The sequence below is a fragment of the Vipera berus genome, assembly GCF_964194415.1.
Source record: "Vipera berus genome assembly, chromosome: 4".
In the NCBI taxonomy this organism is placed as follows: domain Eukaryota; kingdom Metazoa; phylum Chordata; class Lepidosauria; order Squamata; family Viperidae; genus Vipera; species Vipera berus.
In genome coordinates, this window is record NC_138206.1 from 73,256,642 (window position 1) to 73,284,252 (window position 27,611).

Genomic DNA, 27,611 nt, shown 5'->3' on the forward strand with positions numbered 1-27,611 from the left:
TAATTATGCAGATTGTTTCATTTGTAGAATAATGTCTTGACATGTTTACACAAATAATATAAATTGTGATAGATATTGAAATCTGAAAGTCATATTCCTACATGTTCAACTGATTGACATTATTTGACATGCAACAGATTTGTTTATTATATTAGGAGCAAGCTTGGACAGATTTTGTTGTTCTTACATTCAAAGTTATAATGCAGATAAAAATTTATAGTGGTGTTGAATCTATTTCTAGAATTTGTCATTCTTACGCTACCCCAACTTTTTCTGGCAAGCAGTAGGAGATCCTGAAGCTCCAGAAACAGGACTTTACTAGCTTGTAATTGATTTTGTTAGCCAATTGATTAATTTTGATTCACTGATCACTAATTTATATAAAAAATAATTCTTTCAGAAAGCTGTATCCAAAGCAAGCAGAACTATTTATCAATCACACCTTTTATTATGCTGTATTTGGTTTTGTGCCCAGTATGTTTCTGTTCTGCTATGAATAAAAAAGTGCCTTTTAAGTTTGTTTTGGCATAAAGTGGATTATTGAAGCTTTGGTTTTTTTACTCTTTGTTAATCATGGTTCTGATAGATGAAACCCATCAAAAGAACTTCTTCCTTAAAGAACTTTTATTTGGGATACAAAGTATTGGCACTACATAGTTGAACTGAAAAACTAAATTCCCTTCTCCCAGATACAAAGTAACAAAGTACAATTCCCACCCCCAATAAACTGTCATAAATCACATTCCCCAATTAGCTTTAAGTGCAGGCTTTCTCCTGAGCTCCACAGCCCGCCAAAATGTTATCAGTTTGTCCTTGGATTCCCACAGCAGCGTTATAGTATGGCTAGCTGAGCTTACATTCCAACCCGTCCCCTTTCTGCACCTGATTTCTAAAGCAAGAAAAGCATGTTAGAGGAATAGAGAAAATGGCTGCATTTTCATCAGTTGGAAACAGTGGAAACATCAAATGTTGGCACCATTGACATTCATTTTATTTAATTTTCTATTTTTCTTGTACAGTGGAACTGATCATTTTTATAATCAGTGCTTTAGTGTTTTGGTGAAGGGTTTTGGACACTACATTATTACTCTTTATTTCTTGACTGTGGACTTTATATTTAGATATTTGTAGTAGTAGAATAGAAACAACTTAAGTAAATCTGTGATTAGAAAATTAGTAGCACTTAAAAACAGAATTATAAGTAATCCCTTAATGCAGGGTTAGGCAACCTTGGCTCTTTTATGACTGGCTCAGGAATTCTGGGAGTTGAAGTCCACGAGTCATAAAAGAGCCAAGGTTGCCTAACCCTGCCTTAATGCATTAGATCAGGGCTTTTCAACCAGTGGTACCTGTACCACTTGTCGTACTTTGCTACATGGCAGGTGGTACCTGATTGCTAGCCAAGTGTAGCAGGGGAGGGGAATGAGCCTAAGCAAGCCAAGCCTGAGGGAGAGGGAGAGGGAGAGGGAGAGGCAGCTGCAGCTGCAGGATTGTCTGGGCTCGGCAGAAGCCCCAGGAGCTGGCAGGGCTCCAACTGATTGGCGCTTCCAGAAGCAGCTTGGAACGAGGTGAACTGAAGAAAAAAGGGGGGGAAGAGAGGAGAGGCTATAAAAGAATGTGGTTTGGGTTAGGGTTAGTAATTTAGTAATTTAATAGTAATTTAACCACATAAAACCAAATTTAAAACCATAGTCAGTCCAGGCCCGATTGTTGAAACATCCATGTCTTCAGGTCACGGCGAAAGGACCAAAGGTCGGGGGCCATCCGCAGCTCCGGAGGCAGCTCATTCCAGAGGGTAGGCGTGCCCACAGAGAAGGCTCTCCCCCTAGGGGTTGCCAGCCGGCATTGCTTAACCGACGGAACTCTGAGTAGGCCGACCCTGTGGGAGCGAACCGGGCGATGGGAGGTTGACAATGGCAGCAGGTGGTCTCGCAAATACCCCGGGCCTAAGCCATGTAGGCCTTTAAAGGTAATTACTAGCACCTTGAATCGCACCCGGAGGACAACCGGAAGCCAACGAAGGGGAAAAAAGACAACAGGAAAGGTATAATCCCTTTAAACAAATGTAATTAGTTTTACCCCCTTTCATTGAGTTTGTCTGTGGCTTTTAGAAAGTTTCTTTGAAGGTAAACTGGCTTAATTTAAAGCTAAAGCTTTTTGCAATTGCCGGAGCCTTTCTCTCTTGTGACACGTGACATGCTTGAGGCAGTTTAAAAAGAAAAAAATGGAGTTTGTGTTTCTTTATTTTCTTGCTTTGACTTGATTAGTGTGTCTTTAAGGGTATAGGGAAGGGATTGGGGTGGTGCATTCTTACTACACTGTGAAAATGCTCAGAAGGGCCAACCAGCTAGCTCAGGAGTCTACAAACTTAGAAACTTTAAGACCTATGGAGTTCGACTCCCAGAATTTCTCAACCAGCCATGAGGGCTGAGGAATTCTGGGAGTTGAAGTCCACAAGTCTTAAAAGTGCCAAGTTTAAAGACCCCTGAGCTAGCTGGTAGTGGTGCATATTAATAAACATGGATAAATTCATCATACACTTGTCAGTGCAAAGGGAAAGTGATTCAGCAAAGGAACAGCCACCAAAGAAATTAAAACTGGTACTTTTTTTCCTTTTTCCCACAGTTTGTAATATTTTATTAGATTATAGAATAAAATACAAAAATACAAAAGCAAATAGTAGGACACAGGGGGAGGATAAAGGGGGAAAAGTGAGGGGGAGAAGACAAAAAGAACAGACTTCCTCTGTTGCAGTAGAAGGAAGCATTAACATTGAACCTCAACTTTTTACTTTTCCATAATATTATAAACTAGCCATTTCTATAACAACAAATGAATCTAATCAGTAAAACCCAAAATCCTCCCCCCCCCTTTTTTTTAGTCATCAAGTTTTTGACACCTTGCTAAGTACTGGTGGTACTCAAATATTGTCATGTCCTAAAAGTGGTACAATCTGTGAAACGGTTGAAAAGCCCTGCATTTGACAGCAGTTTAGAAAACAGAAGTCCTTGTCATTAAAAAAACTATAGATAATCAACATCATCAAATGGAAAAAAATCTAAAAACGATACAGGAAGAATATTCAGCCAATTCAAGTTTAAAAAATACTTGCAAATTTTGGGCATTATCCTCATAGAGGTTGATGCAAAACTCTAGGGTATCATTAAAATAGATGGATTTTGAATCTATTTTTTTCTAATTATTTTTTCTCTTTTTTATTTAATATATAAAATATAAAATACAAAGAAAAAATAGAAATAGGGGATGAAGGGAGGAAAAAGGAAAGGGAAAGAAGGTGTGAGGGACAAGGAAAAAGAAAAAAAGGTGTTGACTTCTGACTCTGCTTAGCACAGTACTAAGTAAAAACACTATCCTCAACTTTTTGTTTTTACAAAATGTAGTTTTGAATTTGTTGTGTCGATTAGATAGATTTGCTGTTATATAATTAGCCATTTCTATAACAACAAATCTATCTAATCAACAAAACCAAATTCCAAACTACATTTTTTTTATCACAAGCACAAAATCCAGAAGTGGTATCCAAATGAAAAACATACTCAAGTATATTCTCCTCTTTAAACAGAATGATCAATTTAACCATTCCTGATTTGCCTTGCTATGGAGATAGTATAAGTTTCTATTTGCCCCTACTAATCTTTGTAAACTATCACCATTTCTATTAACAAAGTTGACTGTATACTTTCTCAAATACTTTGACCTTACTGAAAAATATACTTTTTTTCCACCCACTCTTTTTTAAAGAAAAATGCTAAACTTTCTTTAAGTACTTTTCTAAAATCAAAACTTTCTAATACTTTTTTCTTTAGCTTCTTAACATACAGGCTTTTAATTTCAATATTGAATTTAGCTCCCACCCTCCAAACTATCCTTATAGAATAATATCTTTTTTCCCTTCCTTTTATAAACATCCTTTTTAGAACATAAAATTTTCTTTAAACTAGTACATCATTTTGTTTAGCTTTCTCTTAACACAGGTACTCTCAATACATTTTCAAAAATATTTTACATACTTTAAAAATTACTTGAGCATTATATATTTAATAAAAAAATCATTTTCAAATTTTTAATAAAAACTTTCTTTCCGTTACAAGTATCAAACAAAAAAAATCCATCCTAGATCTAATTTGAACCTTTCTTTCAATTATACATATTGAACAAAGTCCATCTTGTTTCCAGTTGTCTCATTAAGTTTAAGTCATTCCTTCCTGCTTATCTTCATAGAATAAAATCTTTTTCTTGTCTAGAAGGGTTTTTATATCATAGAATCCTCAGCCTTGTTAATGTCCTGAAAGAGAAAGTCCCAAATTGTCTTTTTTCTCAACGCTCTTTTTTCAGTTGTGTTGTGAGTTTTATATTAACACCATAATAATAAAAGTTAGTAGGTTCTTCCAAAACTGTAATGCGCTACTCTGCATTTTCTGCCTTTTCAACTACCTGTGAAGTTACAACTATTTGTGAAATTGCCTTGGTAATATCATAGCATTCTCCACATGTTTGCATCTCAGTAATTTGAGAGGATTTTTGATCATCCTTAGAGCACAGCTGGTCAACAAATTGGTGAAATTTGTTTAAAGACCTTTCAAGAATATCTCTAATACTCTGTCCGTCCATCTTGAGTTCCACTTTTAGTCAGGATCAGAAAGTTTTTGCCACCAACAGCAGAGAAAACCAAGCCACAAGTTAGTACAATATTAAACTAAAAGCACAGCCTTCATTCTTCATGTCTCCATCAGCTTTTTTTTTCTTTCTTCGCCACACTTCCTTATTTGGCTTGCCTTAACAGATTTAACAGCTCCTTCTTATTTAAGACAAAGAGAAATCCTTAAAATGGCATGAGTCTTCAAAAAGGCACAGCAGACTGTAACTAAAAAGAGCGTCTTTTTAACTTGGTTTGAAAAGAATAATAGTCTTTGAAGGTGATTAATAAGGGAAAGGTACAACTTACTGTCCATTTGAAAGGTAGATTTCAAATATTGGCTTCTTCAAACTCAAACAGATTACAGCCCTCCCCCGCACCAGCTTTTGGCATACAGATTGCTTCAGACGGACTCCAGAAGCCGTCTGCCGGCTTGCAGCTGTTTTGGAGGGTTGCGAGGGAGAGTTCTTTGACCCACACTGACTGGGTGGGTCTTAAAAACTGAAGGAATACCAGTCCCTTCAATTAAAAGGCTGAAGAGCTGAATCCCAGGAAGAAATCCTTCAGAGATCTCTCCCCAGGCGTGCCACCCAGTTGGCTGTCTTCCCACAAGTCGGATTTTGAATCTATTTTTTGCGGTCTACTATTAATCTAGTTTTGCATCTGAGATCTTGTAGGTCTATACTAGGCTATGTTGTCAAATTGACTGATGGGAAACCAACAGATGTAAATGTGTTTTTATCAAGTATACTACATATTAGGTAACAATAAAATCTTTACTTCACTTTTTCAGAATGACTAAGCAAACTTTTCATTTCTGAAAATATGAAGTCCAGTTGCTGAAGTCAAAATAAATTTCCCCAGTCTATTGTTATAAATTGTAGATAACAATAAAAAATAAGAAAAATAAATTAAACTATCTTTGGATATATTTTTATTAAGAATTTAATTAAAATAGTGAAAATTAACACAAACTAAATTTAGAAAATAAGAATAAAAAGTACAGGAAAAAAGAAAAATACAATAAAGAATGTAATAAATATATTAAAAAGTGACTTCCAATATGCATTACAACAAGCATAAATAAATTTAATAACACTTTTCCCCCTATAAGGTTACAAACAGATATCTCTTCATCCCATATCCCATGCCTTATCTATAAGCAAATTCATAAAACATTTTCAATCCTGGTATCGGCAAAAAGTCCATAAAGAACTTACCAGAACTTTGCAACAATTCAGCGAAATATTGTTGTAGGATATGAGTTCTCTTCAATTCTTTTTTTTTACCCCATCCCATATATTTCTTTAAGACTTTAACAAGTCTCTTTAGTAGACCTGATAAGATTTTTTTTCTTGGTTGTTTTCTTTGTTTAATATTTGAATGTTCCTTTTAATTTTTAAAACAGCAGCCAGTTTACTTTCTGTATCCAGCAAAATGTCCTTTCCCAAATAAGATAAGATAAGCAAGACAAGACAAGATAACCTTTATTGTCATTTTTTTTACTGTGGGCACAATGGCAGACATCAAAAATGAAATTTAGTTGCCCACTCTCAAAGTGAAATACATATATGACACACACCTAAACATACTATATACAACATATGTACAGACCCACACTCCTACATATACATAACAAATATTTAAATACTGTCCATCTTGAATATATAACGGAAGGAGGAAGCTTGAGAGTTCACAAGGTTAGTGCTATATGGAATGAAACTATGGCTGAATCTGGATGTTCTGCTATGGATACCACGAAGCCTCCTCCCAGAAGGTAACATGGAAAACAGGTCACGAAGAGGATGTGTAGTGTCTCAGATAATCTTATGGAGCCTGCTCAAGCAACATTTCTGTGCTATGTCCTGGATGGGAGGGAGGGAGGGAACTGCCAATGATCTTTTCAGCCATCCTCACCACTCTCTGCACTGCCTTCCTGTCTGAAGCAGGGAGGCTTCCAAACCAGACTGCGATGCTGTATGACAGAATGCTTTCAAATATTAAACAAAGAAAGTGGAAAGTGGTAAGGATAGGAGAAAGAAGATGTACTTTTCTCATACGATGCAGAAAATGCAGGCACTGCTGTAATGTAGCGCAGGATTAATGACCACGAAGAGACAGCTGGCATGCCGCGGAGAACGATTTATTAAGTGAGGAACCGGATGGCTGACAATGCATTTTGGTCGCCCTTTTATACATGAGCCGGCAAACCACTGTCCAATCCCAACAGCGTATTCTCCCACTGCAGAAACTCTCCAATCAGCCGGCGGCAGCTTTGACAGCTAGGAGCTGTCAACAAGCTGCCGCGTGTGCGCTGTCCAATTGCCTGGCTTTGAACTGTCAGGGAGCTGTCAACGGTTTACCTCATAACATAACATAACACCCCTTTCTCCCCCCCCCAAACTGGAATGAATAATGCACTTATTTGAAATGCGGACGTGAACTCCTTATTTGTGTTCTATCCTATCGTTCTTGGACCATTCATAATCCTTTAGATAAGCAGGGGGCCTTCTGGTTCTGCAGGAACGACAGAGGGTTACTCTGGTATCCTGATCCCCTACCCCATGAATGGGAGGAGAAGGAGGTTGTATTGGTTCGGCCCCCAAGTCCCCGTAAGTTAGGTCTGCTTGTGGAGAAATATCAGGGTTAAGGTCTTGGGGCGTATAATCCGAATTAGTGGGGTTCTGTTGCCCTTGTGGCCCATTAGTTCCCGTAACTGGTGATGAGTTTCTTGGTAGGTGAGTTTGGTTTTGTATACCCCGCTTCCTAAGTTGATCTACGTGCCTCCTAATGTGGCAACCCCCACCTATGTCAATAATGTAGGATCAACTGTTTGATCAACTATGACCCCCTGTATCCATTTGTTTCCCCCCCGTAATTCCTTGCCCACACAAGTTGACCACTAATGAAAGTTCTGTTAAGAATGGGATGTTCGACCTCGGTTGCCAGTCTGGTCACAAGCCGACGACCCCAACGTAGTTCTGCCGGAGACTTCCCCATGGCCGTGCAAGGGGTGGAATGCTGGGCCAATAAAAACTGGGCCAAACGACGGTGCCAGTTACCTCTGATGATTTTGCGTAGTGCGTCTTTTGTGGATTTCACCATAACTTCTGCCAGGCCATTAGAAAATGGGTGGAACGGAGCAGAGGTGACGTGCCTAATTGAGTTGTCCCTGGTGAAAATCTGGAAATCATTAGAAGTAAATTGGGGCCCGTTGTCTGAGACCACAACGTCAGGGAGACCATGAGTGGCAAAAAGCCCCCTTAGTACTTGTACAGTAGCAGCAGTGGTCATGCTGGTAACAGGGATGACCTCCAGCCACCTTAAATAACTGTCCACCACTATTAGGAATATTTGTCCCTGGAAAGGCCCAGCAAAATCTAAATGTATTCTGGACCAAGGATTTCAGGTTGTTTCCCATATGTGAACTGGGGCTTGAGGTTGTGCTGACCTGGATTGTTGACAGAGATAGCACCCGGCCACATGTGTTTCAATGTCTTTGTCCAGGCCCGGCCACCACACATAGCTTCGGGCCAAAGCCTTCATTTTAACTACCCCTGGGTGGCCCTCATGTAGTGTTTGGAGGGCCCTAGTTCTGTGTCAGGGACTACTACTCTGCTGCCCCAGAGTACACAACCCAGATGGGAAGACAGTTCATGTCATCTGGTAAAGTAAGCCTGGAACTCTGTTCCTGGGCTTTTAGCCTGCCATCCTGAGGCAACCCAGGCCAACACTCTACTAAGAATTTTGTCTGTAGCTGTTGCTGCTGCAATGTCTTTTGCTAACAGTGGGCATTCGGGCAGTTCCTGGATTGCTAGAATGTTACCTGCTGGTGCTGGATCAGGGTCGTTCCCTGGCAAGGGCAGTCTGCTCAACCCATCTGCATGACATATTTCTTTACCTGGCTTGTGGACTAGTTTAAATGTATATGCAGATAGGAATGTTGACCACCTCAAGATCCTGGGAGACAGGATTTGAGGTGTCTGTTTATCACAGGTGAATAATCCTAACAAGGGTTTGTGATCCGTAAAAATTGTAAAGTGCCGACCATATAAGTAGTCGTGAAATTTTTTCACGCTAGCTAAAATTGCTAACGCTTCCTTATCAATCTGGGCATAATTACGTTCAGCCCTGGAAAGCGTTCTTGAATAAAAAGCAATAGGTTTTTGTACCACATCTTCTAGTAAGTGACTTAGAACTGCTCCAATCCCATAGGGGGAGGCATCACAAGCTACACAAAGTGGCTTGTCCTCTGTAAAATGGATGATAGTGGAGTTGCTGGAGAGTAAGTTTTTTAGATGCCTGAAACTAGTGTCATGAAGTGAAGACCCAAGGAGCCCCTTTGTCAAGTAATCTTGACAATGGTCGCCTTATGGGGCAGGAAAGGTCGCCTTATGGGGCAGGAAAGTATGATAAAAATTTAGAAGCCCCAGAAAAGCTTGCAATTCAGTTTTATTTTTTTGAATTGGGGCAGATTTAATGGCATTTACCTTGAAGTCGGTGGGGTGGATTCCCTGAGCATCAATCCTGTACCCTAAGAACTCAGTGGAAGTCACTCCGATAGAGCATTTTTCCTTTTTTAGCTTGAGACCTGCAGTACGGAATTTGCTTAATACAGCCTGCAGTCTCTCTGCCAAAACTTCTTCCGATTCTCCAGCAATTAATATGTCGTCGAAATAGGGGCAAACCCCGGGAATTCCTTTTAAAGTTTTTTCCATTACCTCTTGAAATATGCCTGGAGCCACTGAAATGCCAAACTGAAGGCGATTTACTTTAAAAGCCCCGCGATGTGTCACAATGGTCTGCGCATCCACTGTTTCCTTCGTGACAGGGAGCTGTAAGTACGCTTGCGCCAAATCAAGCTTGGCAAAGATGGCGCTGGACCGAATTTCAGAGAGGACGTCTTTGACTGTGGGGACTGGCTAAGCATGCGGATTTAATGCGCGGTTAAGGGTTGCCTTATAGTCAGTGCAGATTCTTACCTCTCCATTAGGCGTAACCGGGGTAACAATAGGGGTTTCCCAATTTCCCCCCTCCACTGGTTCCAGCACCCCAGGTTTTACCAGCCGGTCCAGTTCGCTCTCAATTTTGCTTTTGAGAGCGAACGGGACTCTTCTAGCCTTAATTCTAACTGGTAAAACCTCTGGTCTTAATTTTAAGGAAACGGGGGGCCTGTGTATTTCCCTAAAGAGCCATCGAATACGTCTGCAAATTGTTTGCAGATGGCTTCGAGGCCTTTGGCCTGGGTGGCGTTGATTCCCTCTAGTCTAATTCCCAAGGCCTCGAACCAGTCGAAGTCTATTAAACTGGCTTGATTTTCTTCGGTAACCAGGACGGTTAAAACCCCTCGGAACCCCTTAAACTCTACCCATATTTTGGCCCTTCCCCTTAATTTGATTGGGGCTTTTTGAAAATCAGCTAGTTGAATTTGGGTGGGTTGCAAGGGGATTTGCCGCTTGCTGCGGCTACAAATTTTCTGGAAGGTTTCAAACAAAATGATGGAGACCGAGGACCCTGAGTCTACCTCCATTTCGCATGGGACCCCTTGCAAACGAACCCCAATTCTAACCTTAGGTCTTAACAATTGGTGGATCAATGGCAGCCCCCTACCCTTGCTTACTGTTTGTACCAAGGACCAAGAGGGCTTTCCACATGGGGTGGGTGTGGGTCTCATACCTGGCGGTGATACCTCGAGCTCATGTAGATTCTCTTGGTTCTGGTTGCGGCAAATGGCGCGGATGTGCCCGGTTTTACCGCAACCATGGCATGTGGCATTGCGGAATCGGCAGGTGGCTCTGGCATGAACCCCTCCGCAGCTGGCATATTTTTGCCTCGGTTCTCTCGGGCTGAAGTTCTGGTAGCTGGAGTTTTTGTTGGTAGCCCTCAGGTTGTTCAGCCCACTTCCCTCGTCACGGCGGTTTTGGAGCTTTTTGAACTTCCGTAGGATGGCATCGACCTCTGCCTCGTCCTCATTCCCCTAGTTTCTTATGTCGTCCTGATGGACCGACCCATTTGGCTTGTTGCCCGGTTGTGCCGGATTTTCCCGATGGCTATCTTCGTGTGCCATAATTTCCATTGTGACCTCCGCCAGGCCCATCGTAGGCTTCGTGATTATTTTCCACTGAAGCCGTTCATCTTTGAGCCCTAATACTATTTGGTCTCAAATTCTGTCCTCGAGGTCAGGAAAATGGCACCTGCAGGCGGTGTGACGTACCCCGCAATGTAGTCGGTAGCAGACTCGTTAGGGAATTGGCACTGATGAGTGAAGTTTACACGCCAAAAAAGTTCAGATCTCTTAGGCATAAAATGTTTGCAGAGACTTTCTGTGAGATCCGCGTATGACACCGTAGTGACCGGTTCCGGGCTGCAGAGTCCGACAGCTATGTCATACACAGCCGGCCCACTGAGGCACAGTAATGCTGCGGCCTTAAGCCTGTCTTCGGTAATTTTATTTACCAGGAGGTAGTCTTCTACTTGCCCCCAGTGCGACTCCCAGCGCTCGGGATGGCGGATGTCGAATTCTCGGATATTGCCGAGGTTGGCCATACTGTCCTGGTCCTGATTACTGCTTCGTGAGAGTGTTGGCGGGAAGATTTCCTCTTCCACAGCCCGCTGACTTCAGCTAGTGACTTTGTGGTCGAGCCGGTGGAAGAGGTTCTCTTTCCACGGCCCTGTGACTTCAGCTCTGCAAAGCAGTAAATCCCATCCTCATCGCCAGTGTAATGTAGCGCAGATTAATGACCACGAAGAGACAGCTGGCGTGCCGCGGAGAATGATTTATTAAGTGAGGAACCAGACAGCTGGCAATGCGTTTTGGTCGCCCTTTTATACATGTGCCAGTGAACCCCTGTCCAATCCCAACAGCATATTTTCCCGCCGTGGAAACTCTCTCCAATCAGCCAGCGGCAGCTTTGACAGCTAGGAGCTGTCAACAAGCTGCCGCGTGTGTACTGTCCAGTTGCCTGGCTTTGAACTGTCAGAGAGCTGTCAACGGTTTACCACATAACATAACATAACATAACATAACATAACATCATAACATAACATAACATAACATAACAACATCATAACATAACATAACATCTGCTGTGTATGCATCACCAGAGTCTTGCTGTTGATCAACCAAGCCAGCTTACTCGTTAGCTGCTACCCAGGAATTTGATGCTGGTAACCATCTCCACAGGTGAATCATTAATGCACAGAGAAGAGTGGCTGTGCCTGCCTTTTCTGAAATCGACAATGATCTCTTTGGTTTTTCTGGTATAGAAAAGTAGGCTGTTTTCCCTGCACCAGTTCACCAACTGCTCAACCTCCTTGCGGCAAGCATCCACATTGTCATCATGAATAAGACCCACTACTGTTGTATCATCTACAAACGTCACAATATGATTGGTGGCAAACCTAGCACAATAGTCATGGGTCAACAGGGTGAACAGCAGCAGACTTAGGACGTAGCCCTGAGGAGAACTTGTGCTCAAGAAAATGGTATTAGAGGCATTTGTTCCAACTCGCACTTATTAGGGTCTGTTGGTAAGAAAATCAAGAATCCAGTTGCACAAAGGAGTGTTTAAGCCTAAAAGACCCAGTTTGTCTACTAGATGCTGGGGAATGATTGTGTTAAACACTGAACTGAAATCAACAAACAACAAATGCACATGAGAATTTTTTTCCTCTAAGTACTTCAAGCTCAGATGGAGAACAGAAGAGATAGCATCCTCCGTAGAACGATTTGGTCAGTAGGCAAACTGAAACGGGTCCATGATCTTAATAATAGCTTGGGCTCAATCTGTACTGATTGTATTGTCTGTACTAATTTTTAAAATTTTAGGTTAAGAGTCTAGTTGCTTATCATTCATCAGTGGGAAACATTGTGCAGTAGATAGTGATGCTCTTTTGAACCTGAAATTCTTTTATCTGAACCTTTCTGATTTTTGTAGTTTTTCTAATCTATGCATCTTGCCTGCAATGAATAAATGTTTTAGAGCTCCCTTTATTGCAGTAATCACCCATAGAAAAATAGATATGCAGGGGGCGGAGCCAGCTGTCAGAGCGGGCGGCTGTGTGAACGGAGTTCTCTTCACGCACAACCTCTCACCCAGTGTTCGCGGGGGCTTTTCGGAGCTTCAGGAGGTCCTGTAGGGACATCCGAAGTTGCAGGCAGCCCGGAGAACCTTCATGAGCGGCGGTTCGTGTTGGAGATCCGGAGAAAGTCTGATGCGAGCGAACCGGGGAGAAGGAGGCCAGTAATGGCCGACATGAAGATCTGACAGAGGGACGGAGCTAGCACGAACTTAGCGGGACAACGGTAGAGCGGAGCTGACGGAGAGTATATCCGAATATTTACATTTGGAAATAATAGGAAGCGCTTGAGAAAGAGGTACTGGTTTGAAGTGGGTGCCTCACGGAGAGGGTATAAGCGGCGATAGAAGTCCCGAGGGAGGCGTTTGGCAAGAACAGCAAGAAAAGGAAATTCGAAGACTATATGACTGCATTCTAGCTGGGGATAAAATACAACAGGTCAAAGTCTGATCTTGGAGCCTTGGAGACTGAACTCTTGAATATCGGGCGTGGAAAGCGATCAGCCTGGTTTATCCTGGTCTATTCTGGTAAATTTTGAACTTTTGAAACTTTTGAAATTTTACTCTACTTGTTGCGGGCGGCCATTTGACATAGCAATTTAGTAATTGGAGGTCTGTTTAGTGGGACACCTACTGGTCTTTGACAGTAGAGGAAGACGGAAAAGGTGTTAACCTCTGCGCCGGAAACGGGGTAAAAAAAAAAAAGAACGTGACTTTGAATATATTCAGACATATATATTATAGAATTCTATTATATAAATTGCTTAGTTGGTAATAAGTATCTGGTTGTAACTGTTATACATACTTTTTGTCATAGAGTTAAAAGGTTTATATAAGATTCAGGGTATTACATACTGATAAAACGCGTGTTACAACCGGGAAAACATGACAAGTATTTCGGGAGTAACTAAGCCTAGCGCTGGCAAAAAGGCGGCAACACAGGGACAAGGGATGTCCTCAAGTCCCTCCAATCAGAAATCTATAGAGGATATGCTGCAAAGGGAAAGATCTAACTCAAATTCTTTTAAAGATCTACATGCCCTTTTGCAAAACTTACATGAGGCAATGGCCAAAAACCATGAGGAGATGAAGAGAGAAATAGGCCAAATAAGAAACGATACTGGTGAACTAAAGGGGAAAATCCAAGCGATAGATGATAAATTTGAAGGGATTCAACAACAATTAGTTAAAAATGAACAAAGACTTCAAGATATGGAAGCTAGAATGGAAAAAGAGGAAAAGAGAGTAGATGATTTAAATGAAACACTTTTTCAGGCTAATAAGGAGTTAGAGACAACAGTCATTTTTCTGGAAGCAGAAAAGGCTGCTCATTATCTACGCTTCCAAAATGTTCAAGAAAAAAGAGGGGAAGATTTGTTGGTTATGATGGCAGAACTAATGGCAAAGGCACTCGGTGTAGGGAAGGAGGAAATGTTGGCGGAAATTGATGAAACATACAGGGTTCAAACTAATTATGCGAGAAGGCACAACCTCCCAAAAGAAGTACATGTAAGGCTAGTTAAAAAATCAATTCGGGATGAGCTTTTGCATAGATCTAGAGAGGAACCATTAGAATTTCGGGGCCAACCAATTACCATCCTTAAACAGATACCTAAAAGGATGAGGGATCTGAGACGTGGCTATCAATTCTTAACATCTAAATTAATTAGGGAAAATGTAAACTTTAGATGGCTAACTCCAGAGGGTATTCTAGTCACGTGGCAGGATAGAAGGCATAGACTGGACACGATAGAGAAGGCAGAAGATTTTTACAAACTCCACTTTCATAGCCAAGAGGAAGCAGAATTAGAAGATCAAGATGGAAGGGAGGTAAGAGAAAGAGATACAATACGAGTAGCAATGGATGGGAAGGTCTTAGCAACAGAGGATAGAAGGAACAAATCTGGAGAGTTAACAGAGAAACATGGAGCCAGAGACAAGGAAGAGAGAGAGCCCCGAATCACGAGATCTATAAAAACCAGAAATAAGTAAGATGAAGGGAGGTGAGTGTAGTATCATGTCTGTAAATATTAATGGACTGAACTCGCCAGTGAAAAGGCGGAAATTTTTTAATAGGCTTATTCACCAACAATTGGATATCGTTGCAATACAAGAAGTCCACATAAAGGAACAACAAAAATATTTGTTAGTACAACCAAAAATAGGGAATTTATTCGTTTCCTTAGACCAACACAAGAAAAAGAGAGGAGTGGCATTATATGTAAACTCAAAATTGATAGCAAAACAAATCTATAACGATAAAGAGGGTAGAATACTGATAGTCGAGGTTGTAATAAATCATAGGAAGGTCATGATGGTAGAGATATATGCTCCAAATCATAACCAAGAACAGTTTTTCAAAACACTTCACAATAAGATATGTAGCATTGATTATGAGGAGATCTGCTTAATAGGAGATTTTAATGCTATCCTAGATATAAATTTGGATTATATGGGTAAGACGATTAGGAAAAAGAAAAGAAGAACTCTACCGAGATCTTTTCTCAACTTGGCTAATGACCTAAATATTCAAGATGTCTGGAGGGAAAGAAATCGTAAGGCTAGACAATATACATACTACTCCAATCGACACAACTCATGGTCTAGAATAGACATGGTATGGATGACGAAAGAAATTAGTTCTGAAATAGACGAGGTGCATATAGCGACAGGTACTTGGGCAGACCACAATCCTATTAAACTTAGCTGGAAAGGCTCCAAAAAAATATCCAGATGGACGCTACAAAGAGCAATTTTAAAAGAAGACGAATTTAAATCCAAGATGGAGAGAGAACTAAGTCTTTTCTTTAAGGAAAATAAAGCTATAGACACCTCAGTACAAAATAATTGGGATACAGCCAAGGCAATAATGAGAGGGGTAGCGAGGGCATATATGGTATACAAGAACAAGGGGAAAAGACAACAACGGGAAAGATTAGAAGGGGAATATAAGAGTTTAGAAGTTATACTCCAACAAGATTCACAAAAAGAGAATATCAAACAATCTATAGACTTGATTAAACACAAGCTTAATATTTTAGACAAAGAGAAATTAGCACAACAACTGAGAAGCACGAAACAAAACTTTTTTGAAAATGCAAACAAACCGGGCCGTTGGCTTGCATATAAATTGAAAAAACAAAAGGAAAAAAACTGGATTCGCGAACTACGAGATGAGGAAGGGAGAATATTCCACCAGGAAGAGGAGAAAAAAATCATAGCCCAGGAATTTTATGAGCGCTTATACAAAGAAGATAGTCAGGCAAGTGTGGAGAAAATGGAGGAATATTTTCAAAAAGCCAAACTACCCAAGGTTACAGAAGATACCAGAAATATGCTAAACGAGGAAATTCGGCTATCTGAGGTGATAAAAGCTATTAATGCACAAAAGAATAATAAAGCATCGGGCCCTGACGGTCTCCCGTCAGAAATCTATAAAGAACTACAAAATATCTTAGCACAACCCTTAGTGGAGGTATTTAACGCAGTATTAGAAGGCGCAAGAACGCCTAAATCTTGGTCCGAGGCAAACATAGCCCTCATCCCGAAAGATAATACGGACCATACATTAATCCAAAATTATAGACCCATATCACTTCTTAATTCGGACTATAAGATATTTACATCAATTATAGCGGAACGATTGAAACGATTTTTGAACGATTTCATACACATAGACCAGAATGGTTTTCTCGCTAAGAGACACACCAAGCACAACATTAGAATAATATTGGATACGTTGGAGTATTATGAATTACATAGTGGACAACAGATGGCATTACTTTTTTTAGACGCCCAAAAGGCATTTGACAATGTTAAATGGTCTTTTTTGCACCAACAACTTAGCTTCATGGATATGGGTGAAAAATTTATAAATATAATTAGGGCAATTTATGATAACCAGGAAGCAAAAATAATTATTAATGGGGAAGCATCTAGCAAGTTTCAAATTCAAAAGGGAACACGGCAAGGCTGCCCCTTATCACCATTGCTGTTTATATTGACACTTGAAGTATTAACGAGAATTATAAGAAATGACCCAAAGATAAAAGGATTAACTATTAAAAAGGAAACCTTTAAACTTCAAGCATTCGCGGACGATCTGGTTTTTATTATGGAGGATCCATATCAGACGGGACCAAATCTATTGGAAGAACTATCTAAATATGGTGAGGTTGCCGGACTGCGAATAAACAGAAATAAGACCAAGATGATTGTTAAAAACATGACTAATAAACAAAAAGAAAATTTGGCTGGAATCATGGATATAGAAATAGTCAAGAAAATAAAATATCTAGGGATTAATATTACGGCTAGATGCACCTCACTCAAAAAAGATAATTATGATAATGTAGTGAATCAAATAAAAGGGGATCTGGAAAGATGGGGAAACCTAAAACTCTCATTATTGGGAAGAATCGCTGTCATCAAGATGAATATTCTGCCTAAAATTCTGTTTCTGTTCCAGAATATCCCAATACAACTCGATTCTAAGTTTTTTCGAAATTTGAATAAATTATCATTAAATTTTGTTTGGCAGGGGAAAAAACCAAGAATTAAATTGAAATATTTACAGGACACGAAGGAAAATGGGGGTTTTGGATTGCCAGACTGGGAATTATATTACCACGCCGCGGCTCTGAGTTGGATTAGAGAATGGGTAATTTTGAAAAATAGAAGACTATTAACTTTAGAGGGTCACGATTTGCAATATGGCTGGCATGCTTTTCTATGGACGGAAAAACAAGGTCTTTTCTCACACTTTCAAAAACATCGGATCAGGCAAGCGTTACTTAATACCTGGAAAAAAATTAGATCTCACAATTACACTAAAGTACCGGTCTGGCTATCCACCCTTGAAGCGATTGTTTACCCAAATCTATTTGATGTGGGTAACATAATTTCATACAAGGATATTATGAATGAGGAGGGGGAATTGAAACTTAGGAATGAACTAGAATTACAAGGTATAAAACTCGATTGGTGGGCCTACTTACAAATCCAATCAAGATTTAGGAAGGATAAAAAAGAATGGGGGATATATACCTCTGAAACAGCATTGGATAAAATATTATTGGGCCCAGACTCCAAACAGATAAAGAAATTATACAAATTGCTTTTGGGATATAAGCTGTTTGAAGAGCAAGTGAAGGATCCCATGTTGATTTGGGCTAACAATTTAGGACATAACATTGACTTAGATACTTGGCAAACAATTTGGGACAGAAATAAAAGGATAACACTGGCCTCATCTTATAAAGAAAATTTATTTAAAATGTTTTATCAATGGCATCTTCCCCCAGCCCGTCTAGCAAAAATGTATACAACAGCATCTCCCAAATGTTGGAAGTGCTCTGAAGAGATAGGCACATATTTCCATACGTGGTGGTCTTGCAGTAAAACACAAAAATTTTGGAAAATGATTTGGATTTGGCTGAAAGAAATACTAAAACAAGATATTGAGTTTAGTCCAGAACTTTTCTTGTTGGGAATTACGAAAGAGAAATATCCTAAAGATGTGCTATATTTGATGATCCATATTATCACAGCAGCTAGAATGTCATTTGCGCAAAAATGGAAAAAGAATGAGATCCCAGGAGAAAAAGAGGTTATCAGGAAAATTTGGGATTGCGCAGAAATGGACAAACTAACTTTGGAACTAAAGAATAAAGATCAATCAGATTATTATAGAATTTGGAACAAATTGTATCTTTGGATGGATAAAAAGAAAGGTCTCTAATAGGTTTTACAGACTAGCTTATTGTCTTAAATATTGTGTTATTTCACTGATTTGTAATTTAAGTGTATTTAAGTGTATCTTTGATGTACATATATACATGTATATATATATATTTGAACATTGTAGACAAGAAGGGTTGTCAGCCCGCTGGTACTGTGTCCAATGTTTTTAAACAATAAACTTAATATAATAAAAAAAAGAAAAATAGATATGCAATAGTGGTGAATATCTGTAGTTCAGGTGTAGGATGAGGGTGAAGGTTCATTCTCTGAGTTTGTGGGTTGGTTTCCGAACGTTTCGTTACCAGGCTAGGTAACATCTTTGGCAGCATTTAGGGGATGTCTGTGTCAGTGCTCTTCTATTTATAAGGGCTTCAGGTGTGGGTATGTCAAATGTGGGTCTTGTGATGAGTCATCAGAGAGAGGCTTGTGATGGGGAGGTTACTTCAGGTCAGGGTTGTTGGAGGGTGTGAATTATCAGTGGGTCAGGGGTGAGTCATCAGTGAGAGGCTGATGATGGGTCTTGTGATGGGGAGATTATATCAGATCAGGGTCATTGGAAGGTGAACTGCTGGGGAGGGAGAGAGGGTTGCATATGTTGCTCGAGACTTGGTGCTATCTGTCAGAATCCATTTATATTCCATTCCTAAATCCCTATCTGTGTACCCCTAAATCTCACCCCTCACTGGATTCTGCCATTCCCAAGGAGGAGAAGAGAAGATGTTAATTGACCATCCCTATCCATTAGATGCAAGGTTGTTTATTCAGCCTGCCTGGAGGCCATCGTCAAAGACCAGGGAAAGAACCTTTGAACTGAGAAGAACAAAGAAAGGGGTGGGGGTGGGAAGAGAGATTCTGGTTTGTATCTCTGATTGGAATCTGAAGCGGAGGAAGTAAATGTCATAAAGGCATGGAAGATCCCTTTTCCCATGGAAGGTTTTGACACCTGAACCTTAATTGATCCGGGACTGACCAAATGGACTGAGAGGAGGGTTTTTTTTTACTCGGGGACACTTTAAAAGTATCAATCTGCAACAGTTTCCAGATCCTGTCTAGATTATCCACTGACAATCATGTTTTAGTAAAAGTTCCTGCTTGGACAATCCTGTCTCCAAGAGTTCTTCTTTCCTAAGACGTGGATGGGGGTGGGTCCTGACACTATCTCTGGTTTGCTGTGCGATTGACTTGGATTCTGAGGGATTTTTTAGACTGGTTGTAACGCAATATGTCTGTTGATGGAATTGCTTGTGGACATGTTTATTTATAAGCCTACTATGAGATTTGTAGAATGTTAAAAGCAGAAATACAAAAAACATATTTTTGTAGGGAACCAACCCATTATTTCAGATAGATAAAATGATTCATATGTTACCTGGCCCTTGGTAAATTAAACTTGACACCTCATGCAGACAGTACTGCTGCACATGCTAACATTTATTGCTTATATATTCTAGATGGACAAAAGAGGAAGAAATCATTGAGAAAGAAACTGGATTCCCTTGGAAAAGAAAAAAACAAAGATAAAGGTATTAAAAATGTATGGATGTACATAAACTGACACATGAAATATGGTTTATTTTTTAGTTAATTTACATATTTAATTTTGATCATGATCTCTTTCTCTCAACATTATTTACTTCAGCTTTCCCTGGCTTGGTTCCTTAGCATTTGTTTTAACTAACTGGCACAGCATCCATAATGCTTTGAACATTGATGTGGTATTCTTAAAATTGTAATCTAATATTTCTAGAGGTATGAGAAGACTAATATACAGAATATAATAATATGTTAGTGATTTAAAAAAAATGAAAATGAATATTAACCCAATGTGGGAAATGCCAGTTTTACCAGTAAATATTATTTGCCACACTTTTTAAAATAAAGTTCCCAGCTGGTTTCTTATCCTAACATGCCATTGATAGTCTTGATTAAAAAACAAAACCAACAAAATTTATAAACTGTTTGAGTCAACTACGGATAGTGCTTAACCTATGATGACAATTGGGACTGGATTTCTGTTTGTATGTCAAAATACTTGTAAGTCAAGGCACCTACATGACATGATTTTAGGATTTTTTTGAGATTAAACAAACACTATGGTTATAAGTGCAAAGCCATGTTTTTTTTATTGGAATAATGATCACATGACCAGGGATGCTGCAACTAGTCATAAAGGTGAGCTGGTTGCCAGCACCCAAAATGCGTTCATGTGGTTGTGTACTTTATGGGTCATATTTTTTGTTTAATTGCCCAGAAAGGATTCATTCTGGGCCTGTCATAATTTGAATGGTTATTAAGTGACCAGTCGTAAGTTGAGGACTACCTATATTTCTAAAAAATGGTACTGTCTATTTAGAAAAACTCTGCTAATAGAATATTATGTGTTCTTAGAATAACAGAGTTGGAAGGGATCTTGTAAGGTCATCTAGTCCTCCCTGCTCAAGCAGAAGACCCTACATCATTTCTGACAAGTGGCTGTCTAGTCTCTTCTTGAAAACCTCCAATGATGAAGCGCCCACAATTTCTGAAGGCAAATTGAATAATAATCTGAATAATCAAACCATTGGTTGATTATTCTCACTGTCAGAAAATTTCTCCTTATTTCTAGGTTAGATCTCTCCTTGATCAGTTTCCATCCATTGTTCCTTGTCTGGCCTTCAGCTGCTTTGGAAAATAGGTTCTTCCCCTTCTCTCTGTGATAGCCCCTCAGATATTGGAACACTGCTATCATGTCATCTCTGGTCCTTCTCTTCATTGGACTAGCCATGCCCAGTTCTTGCAACTGTTCTTAAATTTTAGCCTCCAGGCCTCCCATCATCTTTGTTGCTTTTCTCTGCACTCTTTCTAAAGACTCAACATCTTTTTTATTATGTGGTGACCAAAACTGGATGCAGTATTCTAGGTGTGTCCTGAATATGGCTTTATAGAGCAGTACTAGTACCTCATGTGATCTTGAGTCAATCCCTCTGTTAATGCAATTTAGGATTGCATTGGCTTTTTTGGCTGCTGCCATATACTGCTGGCTCATATTTAATTGATTGTCCACTAGGACTCCAAGATCCCTCTTACAGTTACTGCTATTAAGCCAGGTTTCACCTAATCTGTGTGTGTACTTTTGGTTTTTCTTGCCTAACTGTAAGACTTTATTTTTCTCTATGTTGAATTTCATTTTGTTAGATAGGGGGCAATTGTTGTGGTTCCTCGACTGCCAGAGGATCTGGCAGCCAGGTCAGATGAATCGGATGAGGGGGAAGGGGTGCCTGGGTTCACATAGGAGTCTGCATCTGGCTCTGAGGAGCAAGAAGACTCAGAGCCAGATGCAGAGCCGGGCCCATCTTCTCACACTCAGGCAGAGAGACAGCTCTGTTGGGGGTCTGAACTGAGCAAAGAGGAGGAACAGCTAGGGCCTGTTCCAGATGCGCCTATGTCAGAGAGGAGAGGCATGCAGGACAACGGAGGGCAGTGGGACAGCTCTCCAGGAAAAGTAAGAGACTCCAAGAAGCCATGCCCTGGCTGGACTATAAAAAGGAGAGGTGTGGGAGGTGCCAGTTGCCACTGTTCATGCTCCGGTATCTTGTGTCAATGCTGCTAACATCAGATGTTCTTGCTTTGACAACAGATGAAGAAGCAGCTATTTTATATTTCTACTCGTGTATCACTTTTAGAATTAAAGTTAGATGAAGAAGGGAGGGGGAAAGGAAGAACGCATGGGGAATTAGACATAATAAACAGTAGCAGAGCATCTTCAAGGTTGAATGTAATAAGAGGCGATAAGAAAGAACTGGGGGTTAAGCTAAGGAGGGAGAACTTAACCTTCAAACTAATTTGGAGAGTGTGATTTATGACAGCAACAAAAGGAGGGAACTGTGTTTCAATATTATTGTGCTAAGGGGAGGGGAATCCAGATTCCAGCTTTACCCAAGCACTGGCGATGTTATATTGCTCTAATAAAAGACTTTTAAGGTAAATAATGCCTCGGAGTTCTTTGAAGAGCTCATCCATCAGAAACTTGACATCTTGTTTCTCTGTTGGATTTCTTTTGCCAGGACTCTTTGCCAATTAACCAGATTTGTCAGATTTTTTGTGCTTGGTTTGAATTTCTAAGTGAGTGAGCCTTCCTGCTGAGAATTCAGAGACTTTGTACTTATCACAGCCAAGTGGGAGCAGAGACTGCTATTGTTTGTTTTAACACCTAAGGCTGGGTCAGAACACCAATGTTCAAGTCTGTCAAGATCCATCTGGATCTTGAGCTTATCATCTTGAGTGTTGGCTGTTCTTGCCAGCTTAGTGTCATCTGCAAATTTGATGAGTTCCCCTTCTGTTCCCTTATATAAATAATTTATGAAGATATTGAAGAGTACAGGGCCTAAGATGGAACCTTATGGTACCCCACTGCTTGCTTCTCTCCATGTGGATGTAGTACTATTAATGACTACTCGTTGAATACAGTTTGCCAGTCAGCTACAGATCCATCTGATGGTAATGTTGTCTATTTCACCATTTTCTAGCTTACCAAGGAGTAGGTTGTGGTCTATTTTATCAAATGCCTTACTGAAGTCTAAGTGTACTATGTGCACAGCATTTTTTTAAAAATCCCATTTATATCCTGCCCTTCTCCGAAGACTCAGGGCAGCTTACAATCTAAAGCACAAATTGTTACATATTCAGATACAAACAACCCCCCTCGCATCTATAAGGGATCCCCGGCAGCCGTTGACAGCCGTCAAAAGGCTGCCGCGGCAATCCCCCCACACACACACGGCTAGCGGCTGATTCTGACAGCTGTCAACTGCCGCGCATGCGCAGTACACTGACAGCTGTCAAACCGGCCGACTCTGACAGCTGTCAAACTGCCGCGCACGCGCAGTGCACTGACAGCTGTCAAACTCCAGAGAGCCGCGCATGCGCAGCTCTACCGGAGCTGTCAAAGCTGCCAGCTGGCCCCGGCAACAGCCGGTTCAGCCGCGCCTACCTTTAGCCGGTCTCTCTCTTATTGGGCGTTCCGGTTGGCGGGAGAACCCTGTTTGTTTATTGGTTCTTGACGTTGTTGTTGTTCCTTCTGACTATAAATACGGGGGATTCCCGGCGTTGTTTCGCCCGGGACCTCTGCCCAATAAACGCGTTGTTTTGGACCGTGCCTGCTGTCTCCTGTCGTCCCTCAAGCTAATCCACCTGGCGACGAGGATGGGATTCGGGTCTGCTTGTTAGCTGAAGTCACTAGCTGAAGCCACAAGTGAAGGAGGGAAGCCGTCCCACCAGCCGACACTGCTGAAGTCACTGCTGGTCGGGAGAGCCCTCCACACACTCCATCCTAAGCAGACCCGTGGTCCTGACAGTATGGCAAACCTTGGGCACGTCCGAGAATTCGATGTCTCCCAGCCCGAGGGCTGGGAATCGCATCTCGGGCAAGTGGAGGGGTACCTCCTTGTCAACAATATTGTCGAGGATCGCCCCAAAGCCGCAGCGCTCCTTTGCCTCAGCGGCCCGGCGGTCTATGATGTCGCCGTAGGGCTATGCGACCCTGCCCCGGTGGCTTCTGTGCCATATGCCGAGCTGGTCGACCGCCTCAATCGTCATTTTGCCCCGAGACGGTCCGAGCTGTACTGGCGTTTGTACTTCGCCCGCCAGTACCAACGACCAGGCAAGTCGGCCAAATCTTTCATAGCCACGGTCCGACAAGCGGCCCGACGCTGCCGTTTCTCGGACCTCGAGGACCGCATAAGGGACCAGGTCATCGTCGGGCTGCGGAACCTGAAGCTCCAGAAGAAGCTCGTCACTAAGCCGACGATGGACCTGGCCGAATTAACAATAGAAATTATGGCATATGAAGATAGCCATCGGGAGGACGCGCTGCCACCTGGAAATCCCTTCACGGGGTCAGTTCACCATGACTGCCCTAGAAGTGCCGACCCAGGAACGACCGAGCAGAAGACTGAAGTGGACGCCATCCGTCCGAGACCCACCAACCCCCAGACTCGCCGAGAGGGCGACAAAGGGCCAGATCATCCGGCCGGAGGCTCGAGGGAGACCACCAACCGCTCCAAGTGCGCCAGCTGTGGTGGCAACCATGCCAGGGCATCATGCAAATTTCGAAATGCCAAGTGCCATGGCTGCGGAAAAACTGGCCACATTCGCTCCGCCTGCCGCAGCACCGGCCGCGAGACCCTTCACGACCTGGAGGCGGCCACGGAAGGTAATATTTCCGCCCCCAAATTGCCAGGGAAGGCCCTACGGTCATCCGTCATGACCACTAACACGGACCAGGGGCCCTTAACCACCAGTTTTATCCGCCCAAAAATTAAAATTCAGGTCCAGATTCAGGGAATCCCCTGCGAAATGGAGGTGGACTCGGGGTCCTCAGTCTCCATTCTGTCCTGGGACACATTACAAGGGATCGCGCGCCAATACAGGCACCGGTTTCCTATTACCCCCTCAAAAATTCTGCTAGCGGATTTCCAGGGCGCCCCTATCAAATTAAAAGGGGAAACGAGGCTCTCTATTAGCTATCAACATTTCCAGGGAGAATTAACAGCCCAAATCGCAACAGGTAAACGAGCCAGTCTCATTGGCCTCGACTGGTTCGAACCCCTAGGAATAAAAGTCCTGGGCGTGAACCACTTTCAGCCTCACCAATTACAAGCCGTCTGCCAACAATTCACAGACGTGTTTGACGGGTCACTGGGGAAATTCAATGCCCCCCCCATCGACCTAAAATTAAACCCAGAAGTCCTGCCCATCAGGATTAAGGCAAGAAGAGTCTCTTTCGCTGTCAAATCCAAGATAGAGGCAGAGCTCGACAGGCTAATTGGACTGGGAGTCATAGAACCCACAGAAGGGGGCACTTGGGAGACCCCCATAGTCACCCCTGTCAAGCCTAACGGGGAGGTCCGCCTCTGCGCGGACTATAAAGCCACCCTGAATCGGGCTTTGAACCCCCACGCCTACCCAGTCCCAGCTGTCAGGGACGTGCTTTCTTCTATTCAGGCAGGCACTATATTTGCCAAATTAGACTTAGCCCATGCATTCTTGCAGCTACCAGTCTCAGAACGAACCGCCAATGCCCAAACTATAGTGACCCACCGCGGAGCGTTCAAAGTGAACCGCCTGCAGTTCGGGATAGCAGTAGCACCTGGAATATTCCAGGAAACCATGGAGCGGACTCTTAAGGGTATTCCGGGGGTCTGCCCCTATTTCGATGACGTGCTCATCGCGGGGGAATCGGAAGACATATTAGCTGACAGGCTGCGGGAGGTGCTTCAAAGATTCCGCACCGCCGGCCTCAAATTAAAAAAAGAAAAGTGCTCCATTGGAGTTCCTTCTACGGAATTCCTGGGGTACAAAATTGACGCTAATGGAATCCACCCCACGGATTCTAAAGTCAGAGCCATCAGGGCAGCACCACCCCCCAAAAATAAGGCAGAACTACAAGCCTTTTTGGGGCTCATAAACTTCTATCATGCTTTCCTCCCCCACAAAGCTTCCATAGCAGAGCCGCTCCACAGGCTATTAGACAAAGGAGCCCAGTGGCTCTGGACCCAAGCCCACAACGACAGTTTTAACAAATTAAAACAACTCCTTTCAAGCAAGTCCACTGTCACCCACTACAAAGAGAAAATGCCCCTCTGTGTCGCTTGCGACGCTTCCCCCTATGGCATAGGCGCCGTCCTCAGCCACCTCCACAGCGATGGAACTCAATCCCCCATCGCATACTACTCCAGGACCTTGTCCAAAGCCAAGCGCAATTACGCGCAAATTGACAAGGAAGCCCTAGCACTAGTGGCGAGCGTGAAGAAATTTCACGATTACTTATTGTTGTGACTCAGGGCCAGCCTGTGGTTTCGGCAGCCGGCTCAGAGGTGTCGGATGACTCAGATGAGGGGGAGGAGGACCGTGTGGGAGACGAACCGGTTGATGATGGCGTGGAGGCTTGGCAGAGTTCCCAGCCGGGGCCCTCTTCTCAGCTGCGTGAGCCCGATAGTGCGGAAGATGATGACCCACAGCTGGCCCTGTTCAAGGACGCCCGACGCAGGAGGCAGTCGAGCAGGAACAAACAAAGAAAGAATGTGGGACTCCTCGGGAGGAGGCACAGGGAGACCACGCCCTGAGCTCTCTATAAAAGGAGTGTTTGGGGAGGGGCTGGTTGCTGAAAGCAACTTTTCCGCTTGAGAAGACAAGCTCTAGTGTTTTTGTTAACTGCGTAATTAAATCTTGGCAGATGCCTTTTAGCCTTGGACGCTCTCCAGTCTCTTCTTTCTGAATAGGGGTTGCCTTACTCAAGGCCAGAAGAGGGCTGGTTCAGAACACTTATACGGCTGCCACTTTACAATCTTCACTGACCACAAACCCCTGCTAGGGCTCTTCACCTGGGACAAATTGACCCCGCAAATTCTATCCCCCAGAATGCTTCGCTGGACCACATTCCTAGCAGCATACTCTTTCAAAATTGAATATAAACCAGGCAAGGAAATGGGCCACGCAGATGGCCTTAGTAGACTGCCCCTGCCCAACCTTGACCCAGACCCCGCACCCGCCGGCCAACTCCTAGCCATCCAGGAATTGCCTGACCGCCCGGTATCTGCCAAAGAAATAGCTACAGCAACCAGCAAGGACAAAATCCTGGGCAGGGTTTTGACCTGAGTCCAAACCGGCTGGCAATCCACATCCCCAGGGCCCGAATTTCAGCCTTTTTTTCTAAGGCGCCTAGAACTGTCAGCCCACCTCGGCTGCATCCTTTGGGGCAGCCGGGTCATCGTACCCGCCCCGCACAGGCAACAAGTCTTAATCTCCCTTCACGAAGGCCACCCTGGGGTGGTCAAGATGAAATCCCTCGCCCGCAGCTACTTGTGGTGGCCAGGGCTCGATGCAGACATCGAACACTTTGTAGCAACCTGCAACATGTGCCAACAGACCAGGCCACCTCTTCCACACGCCCCTGTCCATAAGTGGGAGGTGACAAAAAACCCCTGGTCCCGAATTCATATTGATTTCGCCGGCCCCTTCCAGGGACAAAATTTTCTTATAATAGTGGACAGCTTTTCAAAATGGCTCGAGGTCATCCCAGTACCCAGCACAACCTCAGCAGCCACCATCAGGGGTTTACGGAGGGTATTTGCCACCCATGGGTTACCTGATGTCAT

The 27,611-nt window shown here is 42.5% G+C and overlaps 1 protein-coding gene across 1 annotated transcript in view; it reads left to right on the forward strand.

Annotated features, from left to right (window-relative positions):
• The window catches only part of ARHGAP6 (Rho GTPase activating protein 6), a 124,546-nt gene that overhangs the window by 5,473 nt on the left and 91,462 nt on the right, over window positions 1–27,611 (forward strand). The window contains exon 2 of the mRNA XM_081327452.1: window positions 19,929–20,000. Within this exon, the coding sequence (XP_081183578.1) occupies window positions 19,929–20,000 (72 nt within the window). The remainder of the gene's footprint in view (window positions 1–19,928; window positions 20,001–27,611) is intronic.